The 18480-nt window shown below is 37.5% G+C and overlaps 1 protein-coding gene across 1 annotated transcript; it reads left to right on the top strand.

The window, feature by feature from the left end:
* The first annotated feature begins 143 nt into the window (after positions 1-143).
* Positions 144-18470, top strand: Cyp40 (Cyclophilin 40). Its single transcript, XM_074098438.1, has 9 exons — positions 144-449; positions 7966-8103; positions 10413-10519; positions 10932-11123; positions 11968-12067; positions 12482-12498; positions 12543-12705; positions 13307-13410; positions 13971-18470. The coding sequence occupies exons 1-9, from the start codon at positions 380-382 to the stop codon at positions 14223-14225; spliced, it is 1146 nt and encodes a 381-aa protein (XP_073954539.1). The 5' UTR covers positions 144-379; the 3' UTR covers positions 14226-18470.
* Positions 18471-18480: the final 10 nt, after the last annotated feature.

The raw sequence follows: 18480 nt of genomic DNA, 5'->3' as shown, positions 1-18480 counted from the left end.
TGACGTTTTGAACAGCGGCTACTACGAAACTCGAAGTTTGTGTCGTGCGGTCCCTCTGACACTTATACTAAACGTACTATACTATACTATTTTATATGTGAGCGAGAGGGACCGCACGACACGAGCTTCGAATTTCGAGTTTCGTAGTAGCCCTGGAGATTGCTGCTTACATACCATATATACTGTCGAAGATTTTTTTGTTGTATTCGGAATTCGGATCGGATTGTTGTCAGTGTTCGATAAACACTTGTAACTGTTTGTAAATAAGTCAATTATTAACCTAATAATGTTCAATTAAAGTAGTCATGCTTTTCTGATACACGACTTTCTTAACAAAGACTTTCCATTGTTTAAGTTTGCTAGTATTAGAAACAAAGCTATGGTGGGACCAGAAGTGCATCCAAACAATTCAATTGTGTTCTTAGATATATCTATCAACGGCGAAAAAGGTTAGTTTTGAGATAATTTTAGATTTACTTTTTGTTTTTTTGCATGTGCAAGTGCATACGTGTAGGTCATTCCGTTCAGTAGGGCAAGGACACACGCACACTACAATGTAAAGTGCATAATTTTAAATGGACATGTCAATTTATCGCGATCGTATTGAATCCATTTGAATGTTGTTAAGGTAGGTTCACTTGCGTCATATCCGTGTGAATTATACATATCTGAGGAAAATAAAATATTATTATGAATAATGTTGAACTTTTTTTTGTTTTGATTTTATGCTTTACTTAATTTATATTTTTACCAATATTTTTGCAAACACATAAAATGAATAGCTATAAATCTAGATCATTAAAACAGTACTAATTTCTTTAAAACATGTTTTTGATTGTTTTTCTCTGCACCTTGTAGCAAATTGCACACAATCTCTTCCCAGGATTTCTTAACTGCTTCATAAATGTTGTCTTTGAATTGAATATGGATCAAGTTATTTTGCAGATAATGAGAAAGGGAATGAACTATTCTAAACCGTCATTAAGAAAAAAACAATGTTTAAAGAAGGAAACTTGTGAGAAGGAGTATGGGCTGCTATTAAACTTCTGCATAAAAAATATGGGTGTAGGTACCTTAAAAGTGTCTCTACACCCACATATTTAACATCCAATTGTGCTTCAATCTAATAAATTAACACCTATGTAAAAGTGTCCATGAAACTTGATGTAGTTTGAAAATGTTTTATAAAGGATCTGTATTGTACAGAAATGATAATAGAATACACATGTAAATACTATATCATTAAGTGAACTAAGTAGAAATTTAGCTTTCTAGGTCCAAAGATTTGAGTGGGTATTAATCATTTATTTGGGGGATGTATAACAAAACAGAAATGCAGCAATGGATTTACCCCCTCTTTCACTATCCATTGATTAAATTTATTTGACGGATAATTGTGATGCCGTCTCTCTTTGTTTTATTGGAATAGACGGAGATGGCATCACATTTATCCGTCACAAAAATTAATCAATGGGTGGCAAAACCGCTCCTTAGTGTCCTCAAAATTTTTAATTTGTCCCTCTGTAAGATTATCTAACAGAAAATATTGAACACATATTTTATTTATTTTAATACAATTAAACGAAAAATGAAAATGGTACCGCATGCACTGAATCGGCATTTCTACGCCATAGACATCTATACAAAGCAACAATTCCGTCCCCTCCGTACCGATTCCGATGCAGTGGACCAGCTATAGCGAGCTTGGAGTGACGTCAAGGCAATGCAATATTTTTTAGTATGGTGTGTCACGGGCCCCTGAACTTTGATGCGCTTGTCTTTGTAAATTTTTGTTTGAATTAATTCCTGTCCAATATTTTCTGATTATTATTATTATTATAGCTTATTTTTTCCAAATATTTTATTGAGAGAAGTTTTGAAATCCAAGGAACTGAACTTATCATTAAAAAGAAAAGTATTCAACCCCTGCGTCCTGCCACTTATAACATACAGCTGTGAAACATGGTCTCTAATTAAGCCAAAGAGCCATGGACGGAAGCATGATGGGAATAAAACTGCAACTAGGCAGCAAAGGGTTCTTTTACATGTCACTTTTTTATGCTACCAGCCTACCCTAAATGGTTCTTGTGCCTAAACACCGAACTGCGGCATTCCGCGGAAGTTTTAAGTTCGCGGTGTCCAAGTGCTGGAATGGTATTTCTCCTCCTATCCAAGGAGTGTCTAGTGGGTAGGGTCATGTGTCCAACAATGAAACTTAGGTACACAGTGAAACATTGCGATATTTCTAAAGTGCCACGTTGCCAGATCGTGCACTATATCGCGTAAGGACACCCTTGAGAACCCCCCACTATACTCCAGTTTGCATCGGCGTCACGTGGGGGAACACCTGTCTACGGAACATTTTCAATATTATTGGCACAAAAGTAAATATTTTTAGCATTTTTTGTAGTTTTTTCATTAAATTATGATTATAAATTCCGTATATTTGATACTTTTCTAATATTAAACATATTTCGTAGATTATCGTGGACTAGATCATGTGTTAAAGTGGCACAATTTAGCAGGCAAAAATTTGAGGTTATTATAAAATACCTTAGGTAGTCAACAATTAAACATTTACGCATGAGATATTTAATGAGGCTGATTAAAGTATAAGTAATTAAAACAGAAATACGTCTTTAAATTATGAAACAGCTTATATTAGTTTTCACATTTCATTGTTAAATATGTAATATTTCATTCTGTACACCACTGTGGACACAGTGAAACATTTCCCATTTTTTACTTTTTATTTTTTTGATGACTTACTACACAATCCTAAAGAATACTGTATATGTCATCCGAAACCCAATAAAATTACCTAAGTACTGTAAAAAATTCAGACTTCTATCTGTCAAAACAAAAGATTTATGAGATTTTGAATTTTATGTGTTTCATTGTTGGACACTTGACCCTACGCCTTCAATCGCAAGCTGAAGGAATATTTCGTCCCATCCGACGAATAAAGTCACTTCTGCAAAATTGTTACTTTTCACTAGGGGCATTTGAATTTTCGCTTAGTTTAATTTGATTATAGCTTTGTAAGTAATAGGAATTCGTCAATGCAATTAAGTATAGTTTTTACTAGAGTTGTCAGAATTACTTTTTAGTAGCAATCTTTTTTAAATGTTAAGGCTTTCAAGGAATTCTGGGTCTTAAAGTAATATGTAACTGTTTTCGTGGGAACGCACAGCCAAAAATTCGGTGTTAAGAGAATATAGAACTATCTTTGTCGGAGTTTGACTTTGTGAACCGAGGTCTATAGGCATATGAAACTTTATTCCTCGGATATTTTGATAATTTTTTCAACAACATGTGACTATCTATCTATCTATCTTCTACGCCGTTAGCAATAGAGTCATGTTCAGATATTTTTTATCAAATTTTTGCTCACATGTTTATGAACTCGACTGTACGTGATTATTCGCAATGACGAAATAAATAATAATTAATGCTTATTACAAACGACATTGCCCATTAGGTACTCACAATATGACACTTGTTCCTTGTGCTTGTTTGTTATGATCGCACATGAAAATTATATAAAAAGTTTAAAAAGTAATGTATTTCATCATCATCGTGATCATCACATCCGCAGGATGTGCACTCTTGGACATAGGCCTCCCCCATAGCCCTCTAGTTGTATCCACCGCGAACCCGCCGCTTTAACTAGGTCATCCTTCCATCTCGTTGGAACTTTTCGGCCCCAACAGCCATACGTTATCCATCCTATATGGCCTGCCTATTACCACGACTTCAACGAGCTAATTTGTTTGGCCATGTCGATAATGGTGACCCTTGTTCTTCTACATATCTCCTTATTTCTAATTCGATCTCGTAGAGAAATCCCGAGCATAGCTCTCTCCATAGCTCGCTGAGCAACTCTGAGTCTATTTATAAGGGCTATAGTGAAGCACCACGTCTCCGATCCATATGTACTGTCATCACTGGCAACACACATTGGTTTAAAAAGACTTTCGTCTTAAGGCACTGAGGAATTTTTATTGAAAATACATTGCTGAGTTTTCCAAACGGTGCCCATCTGTGTTGGATTCGACGATTGGTCAATCTTCTCGAAGTTGAACTTACCTAATTTGACGGTTTTTCCTATGTATACATGTGCGTCAACAACTTCAAGAACCGAATTCTCAACCAAAATAGGAGTAGGCACCTGTTCTTGACACTCGATTGAGGTTTTCGAGTAGCGTACTGAGTTCTTCCATCGACTTTGCCATAACCACGATATCGTCGGCAAACCGAAGGTGAGTGATGTATTCGCCGATGAGATGCCTAGTCCTTTCCATTCCAGAAGCTTGAAGGCGTCTTCGAAAGCGGCAGTAAACAGTTTCAGAGATATGACATCTACGTATCTTACGCCTGTTTTCAAAGGAATCGCATTCGAATTCTGTTCGTGTACTCGGACCGACATAGTGGCGTTGTTATACAAACACTTTAACACTTCGATATACCAATAGTCAACGGTATCGCTGGAGAAACTCAAGCACCGCTCACGTTTCGACCGAATTAAAGGCTTTCTCGTAATCCACAAACGCTAGACATAGTGGCAAGTTATACTCTTCGGTATTCTGTATGACTTGCCGCAGCGTATGTATGCGGTCTACGGTACTATAAGCCTTTTTGGAACCCGGCTTGTTCAGGTGGCTGGAAGTCATCGAGCCTGCGTTCAAGACGATACTTGCGACATAATTAGAGTTAGAGTAACCGTTTCGGTATCAGAAATTTCATTTATAGGCGTCAGTTCCTTTGTAGGCGATGGTTCCAATATTGGCGATGTGCCTACAGAAAGTGACGGGTTGAACGGCGACACTACTTTCTTTACCTAGATTTTACATCGCATCACGCTCTAGATCAATAGCTCGCCTTTTTTCTCCCTCTGTGTATTTGTATTTTTATTTTTATGTGCAATAAAGAGTTTACATACATACAAACATGATTCCGTACTGTGTGATGTTTCTACATTTGCAGAAGATATGACTGGGGCATTAGTTTATTATAATATCCTCGTAAAACGTACACCGACCAGATCGGCGGCATATTGAAGAGAGGCTATATAGGTTAAAAGTACCCGAAAGCGTCGAGCATGTATGAGGAGTGATGAATGTGAATGAAGCGAGAGAACTATGTCAGAATAGAAGCGTATGGCGCTCTATTGTCTTTCCTACCATACAGGAATAAAGCGTTACGTATATGTATGTATGTATGATATTTTATTCCATAAAAATAAATAGAAAATAAAATTTGAGACGTAAACGGTGTTAACTTAAATGAGTTCCGTAGAAGAAGGTGACATATGCACAAGTGAACTCGACAACGCGTGTCTGTTCCGGCGTAAATGGTTACAAGTGCTCTTACAACTCTGAAATTCTATCTTGTTTCCATCGATTAATGGTACATAACTATATACATCGTGCTTATTTAAACTTTTTCTGATCGTGAAATGTATATAAAACTTTTATTGCTAAGATCATAATACGTTACGCATATTTTTTTCCGGTTTATATTGATTTACTATAAATAAAGTTCTAAGAGGTAATATGCTACCTTTTACTCCGGAATCTAACGGCAGTATTACTTAAAACGTAAAAACATAAAAACACACTCACTATTATTTTTTAAATAGAAGAAATAGCTAATTACGTCTTTCTGAACCATGATGACTATCCTCTGTTGGACCATTTGTAATTAAATCATTAATTTCACTTGTACTTCGTTGATTCGTTGGTCTAGTGCCAAGTTTATAAGTCGTCTCGAGCGACGATTCGTTTTATTAGGAGTTAAATTCAAGCCCCACAAAATTAACATAAAATTATAAAGAAACCCACACCAAAGAAAACGTGCCAAAATAACACAAAGTAATAAAGCGTGTCATCTCCCGCGAAGACCGGTGACGACTGACGATAGAACCCGCACGCGCTACTCCGCGGGGCGAGGCGACCGGCGTGTAGTTCTATCGAGATGTATAACTTTCTACGTCGAGCTCATATCACATGGAACTTTTTTAGGGGTGGAAATCTCAAAAAGTACTTCGATTTGAGAAATAATTGATATACAGAAATGAAGCTGGAGAATAGCTTAATAAAACAAAACAATAAAATCAATTTAGTCATTTATTATCATATAACCTTTTTCGTCGCATGGGACGATTTGTTGACGCTCCAAAAATCCTTTCACTAACCCAGCACTTTGAGTATGCCAGCCTGTTGTTTTTGAACAACTTATTTGTCCCTTGTTTTTACTTATGGTTTATTATTATTTATTTATTTCTTGTTTACTTATAATTAAATCTATTTTATTTCTTGAGTTTAGTATATTTATGTATCATTCCGTCAGTCACAGTCGGTTCTGACAGAATATCAGCGCTGCAGGCGTCTAAGGCCTCAGCATTATGCTGAGTCAGCGGCCGTTTCACTTTTGCGGGGACACACAAAATCGTGTATTTTTATTTTTGTTTTATTTGTGTTTGCTGTTTATTGTTTTTTTTTGTATTTGTGTGTCTTTGTGAATGTGAATAAGGGCCATTCTACTTTTAAGTAACCATTAATGTTTTCTGAGGCATACCTAGTGATTATTTTCAAGTGTAAATAACTTATATAATAACTGAAATAACTAAATTTAATATTTTATAGCAAAACAACTAAATAAATAAAAAATGTGGAAGAAATTGGTAACTCAGCGGAAAATACACCAATTTCCATACAAATGGCGGGGACATGCATGGCCACTGTGTTACCTACTTTATAGATAATAATGATTACTTTTTATGCGTAGTGATAATTTTAAATGTAAGCTTAATTATGTGCCTATTTAAATTTAAATTTTATCATGTTCAATGATAAAACCGAGCACTTTACCGTTTTTGTAAAAATAAAAAACAAAAAAAAATTTGAAGAGCACATTACAAAAAATGTCTGGTCAACGAAAAGTAGAATGACCCAAATGTCTTATCTTTCTTTCTTACCCAATCGAAAATCAATACTCAATACTCAATACTCAATATTTTATTGCTTTTCCACAATGTAAGGTTACAGATGTTACAAAGAGATTATGTGATCATCATGGACCCTGTTGGGCACAGCAATATTTATACAAGAGGGCAGCTTTTATATAATTAATAAATTTTATCTTATAGCTAAATATCACAATCACATTAAACTGACTTACTTTTATGAAATTCTTAATCAATTAATATTACATCATGTCCCTTTTATCTATTAGGATTATTTATTAACATTATGTTAAATTTATCATCTATCATCTAGGTATTCATTTATTGAGTAGTAGCATTTTTCTATCATGAATTCTTTAAGTTTATTTATAAATTTTTTTTCGTTATTTTCGTTTTGTATGGTGTTTGGCAGTTTATTATATATTTTTACAGACATACTATGTGTACTATTGGAAACAATACAACAATGTCTATGTCAACCGGCCGAGGTCTTTTGCCTAAAAAAAAAAACAACTATTTGTGATTCAAATTTAAACAGGGGCCAGATGGGAAGTATTCCAAATCTCTTAACATAATATAACAGTTCGTAGGTATAAAAAAAAAATACGCTCGTTTCCAGTGTCAAATCTGGTTACATGACATACGATTATAGCGATGAAACTGAAACTATTCACTCCAATTTCTTTTATTTGTACCACTGCCCCGACTGCTACTAAATGAGATTAAGAAATCAGCTTCCAAGACCATGATCATTCCTGCAAGCAGCCATCTTTTTGTTGCTGCTCAGAGCGACTTGACGCTACTTTTTTTGAATCACAAGAAATTCGAAATCACATGCAAAATGGGGTCACGTGACCAGATTTATCGCTGCAAACGCGACGAGCAACTGTATGTGGCCGCACCTTTATGATTTTAGCGCACTGTCGCGTTCTCAAGCGATACACTAAAGAGGGACGGCGCGCTCACGTGTTTTATTTCAAAAATGTTTTTATTTTCAGCTGGGCGGATAATAATTGAACTGAGAAACGATATAGTGCCTAAAACCGCAGAGAACTTCAGAGCTCTATGCACCGGTGAAAAGGGAATTGGGGTCAACGGAAAGCCTTTGCATTACAAGAACACAAAATTTCATAAAGGTAGGTTTGTGGTTCTATCAGTGGTCTTAGCTCTCGGACAAGTAGTTCAGTCGCGTAAAGCTCTGTTTTCAACAGAGGGGGCGTTCAAGTAATACGTAACGCAATTTTTCGAGATTTTTGACCGACGACTATTATCGATGATTCCGCCAATGTCGACGTTGGAAAAGACATTACCAATTTAGCCGTTGTTCGGTAGATTTGGTATACCTAGTTAAAGTGAGAAAAGACATTATCGGTTTAGCCGTTGTTAGGTAGATTTGATATACCTAGTTAAAGTGAGAAAAGGCACTCTCAGTTTAGCCGTTGTTCGGTAGATTTGGTATACCTAGTTAAAGTGAGAAAAGCCATTATCAGTTTAGCCGTTGTTCGGTAGATTTGGTATACCTAGTTAAAGTGAGAAAAGACATTATCAGTTTAGCCGTTGTTCGGTAGATTTGGTATACCTAGTTAAAGTGAGAAAAGGCACTCTCAGTTTAGCCGTTGTTCGGTAGATTTGGTATACCTAGTTAAAGTGAGAAAAGCCATCAGTTTAGCCGTTGTTCGGTAGATTTGGTATACCTAGTTAAAGTGAGAAAAGGCACTCAGTTTAGCAGTTGTTCGGTAGATTTGGTATACCTAGTTAAAGTGAGAAAGCCATTATCAGTTTAGCCGTTGTTCGGTAAATTTGGTATACCTAGTTAAAGTGAGAAAAGCCATTATCAGTTTAGCCGTTGTTCGGTAGATTTGGTATACCTAGTTAAAGTGAGAAAAGGCATTATCAGTTTAGCCGTTGTTCGGTAGATTTGGTATACCTAGTTAAAGTGAGAAAAGCCATTATCGGTTTAGCCGTTGTTCGGTAGATTTGATATACCTAGTTAAAGTGAGAAAAGGCACTCAGTTTAGCAGTTGTTCGGTAGATTTGGTATACCTAGTTAAAGTGAGAAAAGCCATTATCAGTTTAGCCGTTGTTCGGTAGATTTGGTATACCTAGTTAAAGTGAGAAAAGCCATTATCAGTTTAGCCGTTGTTCGGTAGATTAGGTATACGTAGTTAAAGTGAGAAAAGCCATTATCGGTTTAGCCGTTGTTCGGTAGATTTGATATACCTAGTTAAAGTGAGAAAAGGCACTCTCTGTTTAGCCGTTGTTCGGTAGATTTGGTATACCTAGTTAAAGTGAGAAAAGCCATTATCAGTTTAGCCGTTGTTCGGTAGATTTGGTATACCTAGTTAAAGTGAGAAAAGGCACTCTCAGTTTAGCCGTTGTTCGGTAGATTTGGTATACCTAGTTAAAGTGAGAAAAGCCATTATCAGTTTAGCCGTTGTTCGGTAGATTTGGTATACCTAGTTAAAGTGAGAAAAGCCATTATCAGTTTAGCCGTTGTTCGGTAGATTTGGTATACCTAGTTAAAGTGAGCAAAGACATTATCGGTTTAGCCGTTGTTCGGTAGATTTGATATACCTAGTTAAAGTGAGAAAAGGCACTCTCAGTTTAGCCGTTGTTCGGTAGATTTGGTATACCTAGTTAAAGTGAGAAAAGCCATTATCAGTTTAGCCGTTGTTCGGTAGATTTGGTATACCTAGTTAAAGTGAGAAAAGGCATTATCAGTTTAGCCGTTGTTCGGTAGATTTGGTATACCTAGTTAAAGTGAGAAAAGGCATTATCAGTTTAGCCGTTGTTCGGTAGATTTGGTATACCTAGTTAAAGTGAGAAAAGGCATTATCAGTTTAGCCGTTGTTCGGTAGATTAGGTATACCTAGTTAAAGTGAGAAAAGGCATTATCAGTTTAGCCGTTGTTCGGTAGATTAGGTATACGTAGTTAAAGTGAGAAAAGGCATTATCAGTTTAGCCGTTGTTCGGTAGATTTGGTATACGTAGTTAAAGTGAGAAAAGACATTATCAGTTTAGCCGTTGTTCGGTAGATTAGGTATAGTTAAAGGGAGAAAAGTTTTTCCATGTCAAAGTCTTTATGACATTGGCATAAGATTGGTTTTGACTTGGCCTGTGTAAAAACTTTTTTCACTACATCTATAACAAAGTGATTAAATCACAAGATATGTAATTAAATTACAAGATTATTATTATTAATTATAGTTTTAGCTTATTTAATTTTATTGTATCTAATATACCTTTTTTTTAGTTGGACCTATATTGTTCTGGAAATAAAAATTACAAGATATTTAAATTTCACAGTAATTAAACGACAAGAAAATTCAACTACTAAGTTATTGCACTAAAAAGTTATTAATTATAAGATAATTACATTTCAAGATAAGTAATTTAATTACAAAGTAATGAAACTAAGTACAAAAAAATGTGTGCTATTTTTCAGCTGTGAAACAATTTATGGTACAGGGCGGTGACATCATAAACGGCGATGGCACAAGCGGGGAGAGCATTTATGGGCCGACATTCGAAGACGAAAATTTCAAGCTCACGGTAATTTTCGCTGTTCATACTTGCTAGCAACAAACCTGCTAAGTCGGGTGCGGTTAATGTACGACCGAGTAATTCTCGACCCAGAATGTCGACATTAGTGCCCGAATTTATCATTTGTGCCCTTATGGAAAATCACAGGATCTTAGCATCAGGTCTTACATTATTATCGTTCGTTACGGATTGACTCTTATACAGTCATGCTTTGAGCATAAGCAAAACATGGTAAACCGTCTGCTCGTTTGTCTGTTATTACAAAAAAGCAAACCAGACGTGCTCACAGCAAGACTCTTCCACCCGCTTCTCATCTCTGATACTTCGCGTATATTTCTGTGTATCGAATATGTGTAAATAGTGTCTTTCTTTCTTTCATTTTCTTTCTCCATGAAAATTGTGAAATCGCCTGTATTTCCAGCACGAAGCGGGCGTCCTTAGCATGGCGAACAAAGGGCGGGCGCACACTAACGGGTCGCAGTTTTGCATCACTTCGCAGCAGAGCAACCATCTCGACGGGATGAACGTCGTGTTTGGACGCGTGCTCAGCGGGCTTGGGCTAGTCGTGGAAATGCAGGAGTACGGGGAGGAGTATGACTGCAAACCTTGTGTGGTGAGTCTTAACATTAGACTATTTCTCAAAAAGTTGTCCATTTTCAGTTGTGCTCTTATAATAATAGAAAAAAAAATACTGACGCTATTTAAACACAAAAATAAGTACATCAAAGGTGATAAAAAGTCTGATAATCTTTGTTGTTGGATCCAATAGAAAGTTTTGTTCGATGTAGTTACAAAATTACGATTTTTCCGATGAATTTTGGTTTTATGCAGTTTATGTTTCATGATCTCGTCCTTAGTATTAATAATGAAAAATGAAAATGAAAAATGAAATAATTCTACTCATTAGAGACTTTATTAGGCTACGTTTCTACCAGAAATGGGCGAAGATGCGTTGCGAGGAACGTGTTTGTCATAAACCAATAGAAACGGTTAATTTATCTATCCTCGCCTAGCGCAAGCGTTTCTATTGTTTCATAATCATGACAAACAAATTCCTCGCCTCTGGTGGAAACGCAGCCTAAATGCAACGTTAAAAACTCGAAATATGCGAGAGTAGGCCTGTGCCCAGCAGTTGGACGTACCTTTATAGGCTGGGATGATGAGTCAGAAAAAATATAAAACGGCGCTGCTTAAAAAACGGTGACGGCACGGAACCGCACCGTTTTTATCGCATGCTCTCCACACCGCTGTTTAAAATACGAAATCGCAGTCACGTGTCGTAAACTTCAGGTCTTTACCGAACAAAAGTCGTGACGTTTACGGTACGTCACTGCGATTCCGCACCGTTTGCGTATTTTAAGCAGCGGTTTGGTCGCACCTTGATGCTGATGGACTGAACTGATGCCAAAATGAGCGTGTAACCGCCGAAGTCTAATATTAGTAGAATGTCTATACAGGAGTGTGTGGTCTCTGACTGCGGCGAGGTTGTGGGTGACTGGCGGGAGTGGAGCCGCGACCCCGCGGACCATCTTCCGGACTTCCCGGAGGACCATCCCGGCTGCACCAGCTCGGGGTAACTATCATCATCATCATCAGGCACTTTGCAGGAGTGTGGCTCTGACTGCGGCGAGGTTGCGGATGAGTGGTGGGGGCAGCATGAGGTAATTATCAGCAGCATCATGCGAAGGTAGCAATAGACGGTTACCAAGCAGAAGCAGAAGCAGAGGAATGTGGGTTCAAATCCGATAAGAAAGGTCTTAAACTCACTTTTTGTCGGTCTAGACAGGTAAATAATTATATAAAATGATCCCACAATTGTTTTGGTAAAATCTTGGAAGCTAAATTTAACCCATTTTCAGTGGTCGGATTAACTTGAAAGGCATACTGGTGGTCCAGCCAGGATCGTCTCCGCAGGAGGGAACTCCTCAATGGTTAATGGCATCGACTTGAAATTTGGTTCATGTAGTTTAGATGACAATGCAAGTACAGTCACAAAAAAGCTTATATTAAAAAAAACTTATTTTATTTCCAGCTAGAGCAACTTATAAGCAGTATTATGACGGTCAAAGGCATCGGTAATGCATACTTCGGTGCAGGCCGCTACCGCGGCGCGGCGCGACGCTACGGGAAGTGTTTGAGATACATCGCCGCGCTCATGCAGACGTTAGACGCCGCTGACAAGAAAGACGTCGATGGTAAGCGAAGTTTAAAGCACCGGTGAAGGGTCGCTGTAATCGGTACGCGTACTTCGGTGCGGGAAATGTTTGCTCTACATATATCTAAGACGCATACGCACACAAAAGAGACGTGGGACGGGGACACGTTGCGGACGGGGCGGACACGGGGCGAGGGCGTCTCCGTCGCGTCTCTTGTATTTGCTTTGGATCACGATATTTCTATAAATTTAGTATGAAAACTAACTCAAAGGGTGCCGCGACTGCGACGCGCCCCCGTCCCTCGTCTTCTTGCTTGCGCCTAAAGGGGGGCGCGAATAAAAAACTTGACATCTTTTTTTATTTTAAAAATCCCCAAAGGAAGACCAACGCCGACCACAAAGGGAGCATTATACTGATTTGGGACCATTTCATGACGGTGATGCGTGCTTTTATTTTATTTTATGTAATGCCACGAATAAATGGTTTAATTACATACAAATATTCTTTATAGAGCACCACAAATCAATACAATAAGTTAACATACAAGGACAAAATGCAGGGTAGACGATAGGTTCTTATTTCTTATGCCAGTTGTTTTTATCTGCAACAAACTCCAATCCACGTCGTTCTTTGTTTCCAGCGTTCGACACGGCGGTAGTGTTTACGCAGCAATGCAACTTGAACCTGGCCGCGTGTCACGTAAAACTCGAGGAGTATGCTGCCTGCATCAAATGCTGTACGGAGGTATGCACTTTGTTTGTGTACGTGTATTTATAACCAGCAATTAATAACCTGGCCTAGTGGTTTGGTCTATGGCCTCTTAAGCAGAGGGTCGTGGTTTCAAACCCCGGCTCGCACCTCTGAGTTTATAAAAATTCGTGTGCGAAATTACATTTGAAATTTACCACGAGCTTTACGGTGAAGGAAAACATCGTGAAGAAACCTGCACAACCTGCGAAGCACCACAGTAGAGAAATATTTCGTTAAACGTGATAAAGTTCCGGGTGTTTTAATAGTTCTGTATGAGTGAAAATCACATAAGTTCAAAACATTATATTGCATCGCATATTTCACCCTTTAATAATTTTTTTCAAACACTAACAATAATAATCTAGGGTTCTGCAAGGCTAGAGTGAATAGGCTATTACTGAATCAGCGATATACACCTTTGGCCTCATCTGCACTTATCGTCACGGAAGATGGAGTTCAATCACGACCAGTTTCATGTAAAAAAAAAAACACTAAGAAGTCATAAAATTAGTAGGATATGGTGTAATGTAATTTATCATTCCTTTATTCGACAGGTCCTTCAACTGGATCCACGCAACGAAAAAGCTTTCTACCGCCGCGGCCAGGCAAATTTCGCCCTTAAGAACTACGACGCAGCGCTCGCAGACTTAAAACAAGCCGACGAGGTCTCGCCTAACAACAAAGCGGTCCTCAAACTGTTAGACCAAGTAAGAGTAACGAATAAAAAGTACAACGACATGCAGAAGCAGCGGTTGTCAAAATTTTTTCGTGACCAACAAACGAAGGGCGTCTCCATCGGAAATAACTGAGCTAAGACTGAAAGTACTGATTTATACTATAAAGTAATTAATTTAAGTCCTAGACATAAAAATAGACAACGCAAGTGTCCTCGTGCGGTCAAATGTGCAATACTTTAGCAAATGTAACCATGTTGCTTTATTTTTAAAGAAATTGAACACTATTATTACTTAATTTAGACCTGCAAGAAAAATCGTGCAAGTTGCATCACACTGAATAATCTCGTAAGCATTATGGCTTCGCAATGTACTGCAACTTGCACATGGGCGCTGGCAGGATTATTTTCAGAAGGGTGTAATGCATCTTGTATCTGCATATAGGGAGGTGCATTTATTGGGAGGGTGCGAAGTACTAGGTGGGGGTAATGAAATCTATCGCAGCGCTCATAGTGGCCAAAAGAAGAAATAATCTAGGCTCTGTCGTCTGTCATACTCATATGAATCTGTCATTAATAAAGCAATTTGTGTAGACTTTAACTACCTAATTTTAGTAATAGATGTTTGTGTTATGATGCGAGCTTGAATTATCGAACACTGTCCCTGTTTTGTTATTAATTCCTTTACATCTCGGACATGTCCAGCAACAATTTTCCTTATGAAACGGTTTGTGATTGAAATTTTATATTGAGTGATACTCACAAAACCGGTTTTCAAAATGATACTCATTTTGATCTGAAAACAATATTTAATTTGTTAGTAGCGTTTTAAGAAAAAATATATAATTTTACTATTATTCAAAGAAACCATTTATCTTTTCGTTTGACAGTAAAAGTATAACTAAACATGAAGTAAACAAACCCTGACATAACGAAAATAAAACACACTTCTTGAATAAACTTTACTTAGGTACCTCATTTAATTTTAATGACCAAAAATGAATTCACAACCTTTTGTCCACCCAAATCACGGTATCACAGTAATTTTGTATTATAGATTAATACATTATAGGTTTGATTTTTGTCACAATGTCGCGATGAAATTTCAAAACGTCAGAGCATCAGAGCCAAAAAGTTGTGGACGCTAGGTGGCGCTGATGTCGTGCATAGAGCCAATAGGTTTCATTCTGTATTCTAGTTCTATTTATTTTCTTTTACGCCATGGGGGAGTCCTTCAAAGTCAAGTCTTACTAATCTTTCATCCTTTTCCAATAATCGAATTGACTTGAAATTCGGTTTTAGATGACAATGCATGTACAGTCAACAAAAACCTTGTATTGTAAATGAAATGATAATTTTGAAGCAACTAGGTACGATAAGCTTTTATCGGATTTTTTTTGTTATTGTTTTTTTTTTTCCTATGGTATACTTTACAAGGCTGAGCAATTGCACTTGTGTTGTCTATTAAAAAAACAATGTCTTATGTTCTACGCTTAATGTGAGCCAAAATTATTGTCTACTCGAAACATCCCAGCTTGGTGGACCCATATTACCATATGTAGTTAGAAGAATGGCGTAAGGTAACCAACCAACGTTATGTTTTATACTGTCTAGGCGAACCAACGGTCAACACTATTTTGTCCACTTTGTCTCAACTTTTTCGTTTGGATATCTACCATGAGACTCACTCATAGCGAAACCCGGAAAACTGACGTCTTAAATCGAGTTTAACTTGTTTCGGTCTAATTCGTAGCCCTTGCTCCCGTAGCACACGCCGCGGTAGCTGCTGCAAAACGTTCAGGAGTCGTGAGCAGGACTAAACCTACACCCTTAGTAATTGATAATAATGATAATGGATCGTTTACAATTATATTTAAGTAAAACCCCCTCACTTGTCATTGCAGAGCGACAATTTTTTTAGGGTTCCGTAGTCAACTAGGAACCCTTATAGTTTCGCCCTGTCTGTCCGTCTGTCTGTCTGTCCATCCGCGGCTAAGCTAAGAGACCGTTAGTACTAGAAAGCTGTACTTTGGCATGAATATACATATCAGTCACGCTGACAAAGTGGTAAAATAAATAAAAATAAATTATTTAGGGTACCTCCCATAGACGGCTAAGATTGCTTGAGAATTATTAGTATATTCGAGTTCAATGGAATCAAGCAATCGTGTAAACAAAGCAATTTTTTACGATTACTCCGTAATACATAAATTAAATAACATATAGATATAGAGTAAATAGCAGCCTAAGATATAAAATATACCTACACTTGGAAGATTCCATACACAATACGAAATCCTTGAGAAAAATATTACTTGATTTTTTCGTAATGGCTACGGAACCCTATCTTGGGCGTGTCCGACACGCTCTTGGCCGGTTTCTTTATTTTGTGTTTCCCGTAATACGACTATGCCTCATTGCTGGGCAAAGGCCTCCCCTTTCCTCTGCCACCATGCAATCCCACTATTATTATAAATGCGAAAGTTAGTATGTTTGTTTGTTACCTCATCATGTCTAAACTGCTAAACCAATTTAGATGAAATTCGGTATACGGATAGTTCTAGGTCTACGTGGACAGAGTCGCGGGCAATGGCTAGTTAGTAAATGGTTTAATAGATACTTTGTTTAGCAACATTAAAAAAATAGTGTCACTAATACTGGTACTATATAGTGGCCTTAACTAACTGAATCCGGTAGGGTTGGTCCTGCTTACATCTCCCGACTCTTCCCGTTTAGTGGCTAGCAAAAGCAAGCGTAGAACTTTTGAGCAAAAATCGACTCTATTGTTAAGGGCGTAGAAGCGTGTTCAGATATTTTTGATCAAATCTTTGCTCACAAGTTTATGAACTGGAATGAATCTACTTTATAATCTGTGGTGCTGGGTCCACAAGTAATAAAAAAGACAAGCTTGTGGGGATTTATATGATAGATGTTTTTTGGCACGAGTTCGTATTGGAGGAGCTTTGCTCAGTAAATTTAAGGAGTTTAATTTAGTTGTTCTCTAAGCGAAGTGCGATTTGATGACAATGTCGTAGGATAAATGTGCGGTTCGACATTGTGGTGTCGAACAAAGTGAAATGTATCTGTGAAGTTTCTACACAATCAATGTTACAATGAATACCATGGGCTGGACCTATATTTAGGTGGAAGTTAGGCTCCGTTTCCACCAGAGATGGGCGAGGAACGTGTTTTTCATGAACGAATAGAAACGCCTCATTAACCTCGCCTCGCTCAGTTGTTTCCACCAGAGATGTACAGTCGGAGTAAAAAAAGGTTCGTCACCCTAAGATCCATTTTCCTTTGCTCAGTATGAGCGCTAATCTGCTTTACCGATTGTGTAGGGCATACTGCGTCAACCTGTCAACCTGCTAAACATAATCAGGTGACCATAGCAGCCCTACCACTACACCTTGGCACTGACAAACACTGACAATTAAATAGAACATTATTTGATTGAAACTTTTACGAAGTTGTTTATTAAAAAGGTTTTGTATTGATATGAAACTAGATATATGTTAGAGGTGTATACTATTTTGACCCTTGTTCTCATGGCAAGTAAGTATAATTTGATATGCACTTGTCTACTTAGTACTTTGGTTTCAAAACGTACTAAGAGTCTTATGACTTTTTTAAAGGAATCAATAATAACTGACGAAGGTTTTCCTACCCCCACTGTGGTGTGCGACGATAGGTAAATGAAGCGTTCCTATTGGTTCATGAAAAACACTTTCCTCGCAACACTTCCTCGCACATCTCTGGTGGAAACGGAGCCTAACGGGTAATTCAAATACTGGCGGTTGAATAAAGATATTTTCAACTAAAATGCTCTGATGACGTATTTAAAAAACGGCTGAACCGATTTTGATGAAACATGTCTAAGAACCATCGCTAGAAAACCTGATTTCAAATAAAAAAACCGCATAACCGCGTACTTTGGCGGCTATTGTAACGTCATAATGATATGTTATTCAAATGAGATTTCACAGTGTTTTTCAGATTATTTGACTGCATAATGTGTCTTTCCCCCTTCCTTGTGACCTTCTTTATGCTTCAATTACAGTATATTTTTATAACGAATTCTTAGTTCATAGGCTAGCGGGATTTTGTCCCGCGCCCCGCTATGCTAAGGTATGTGTGCTTGTATGTACGTTTGTGTTCATGTGTGCGAGTGGATTTGTTCGAACACATGTGTCATTGAACTCGATAGTTCCATTTGTTTTCATCTTTCGTCTCGTTCTTTAAGCTTAGGTTATGTTCTAGAGTCGTCCAGATATTTTAATCAAAAAGCTATCTTAAAATTGAAATATCGGCCAGTAAGTATAAAGATAAACTGTAAGCACAAAGTACCCGCCGAAATTAAGCTAAAAAAAAAGAAATCTGTCGTTCATGTT

The sequence above is a fragment of the Choristoneura fumiferana genome, chromosome 15 (assembly GCF_025370935.1).
Source record: "Choristoneura fumiferana chromosome 15, NRCan_CFum_1, whole genome shotgun sequence".
Lineage (NCBI taxonomy): Eukaryota > Metazoa > Arthropoda > Insecta > Lepidoptera > Tortricidae > Choristoneura > Choristoneura fumiferana.
This window is presented reverse-complemented; position numbering and strand designations above follow the sequence as displayed.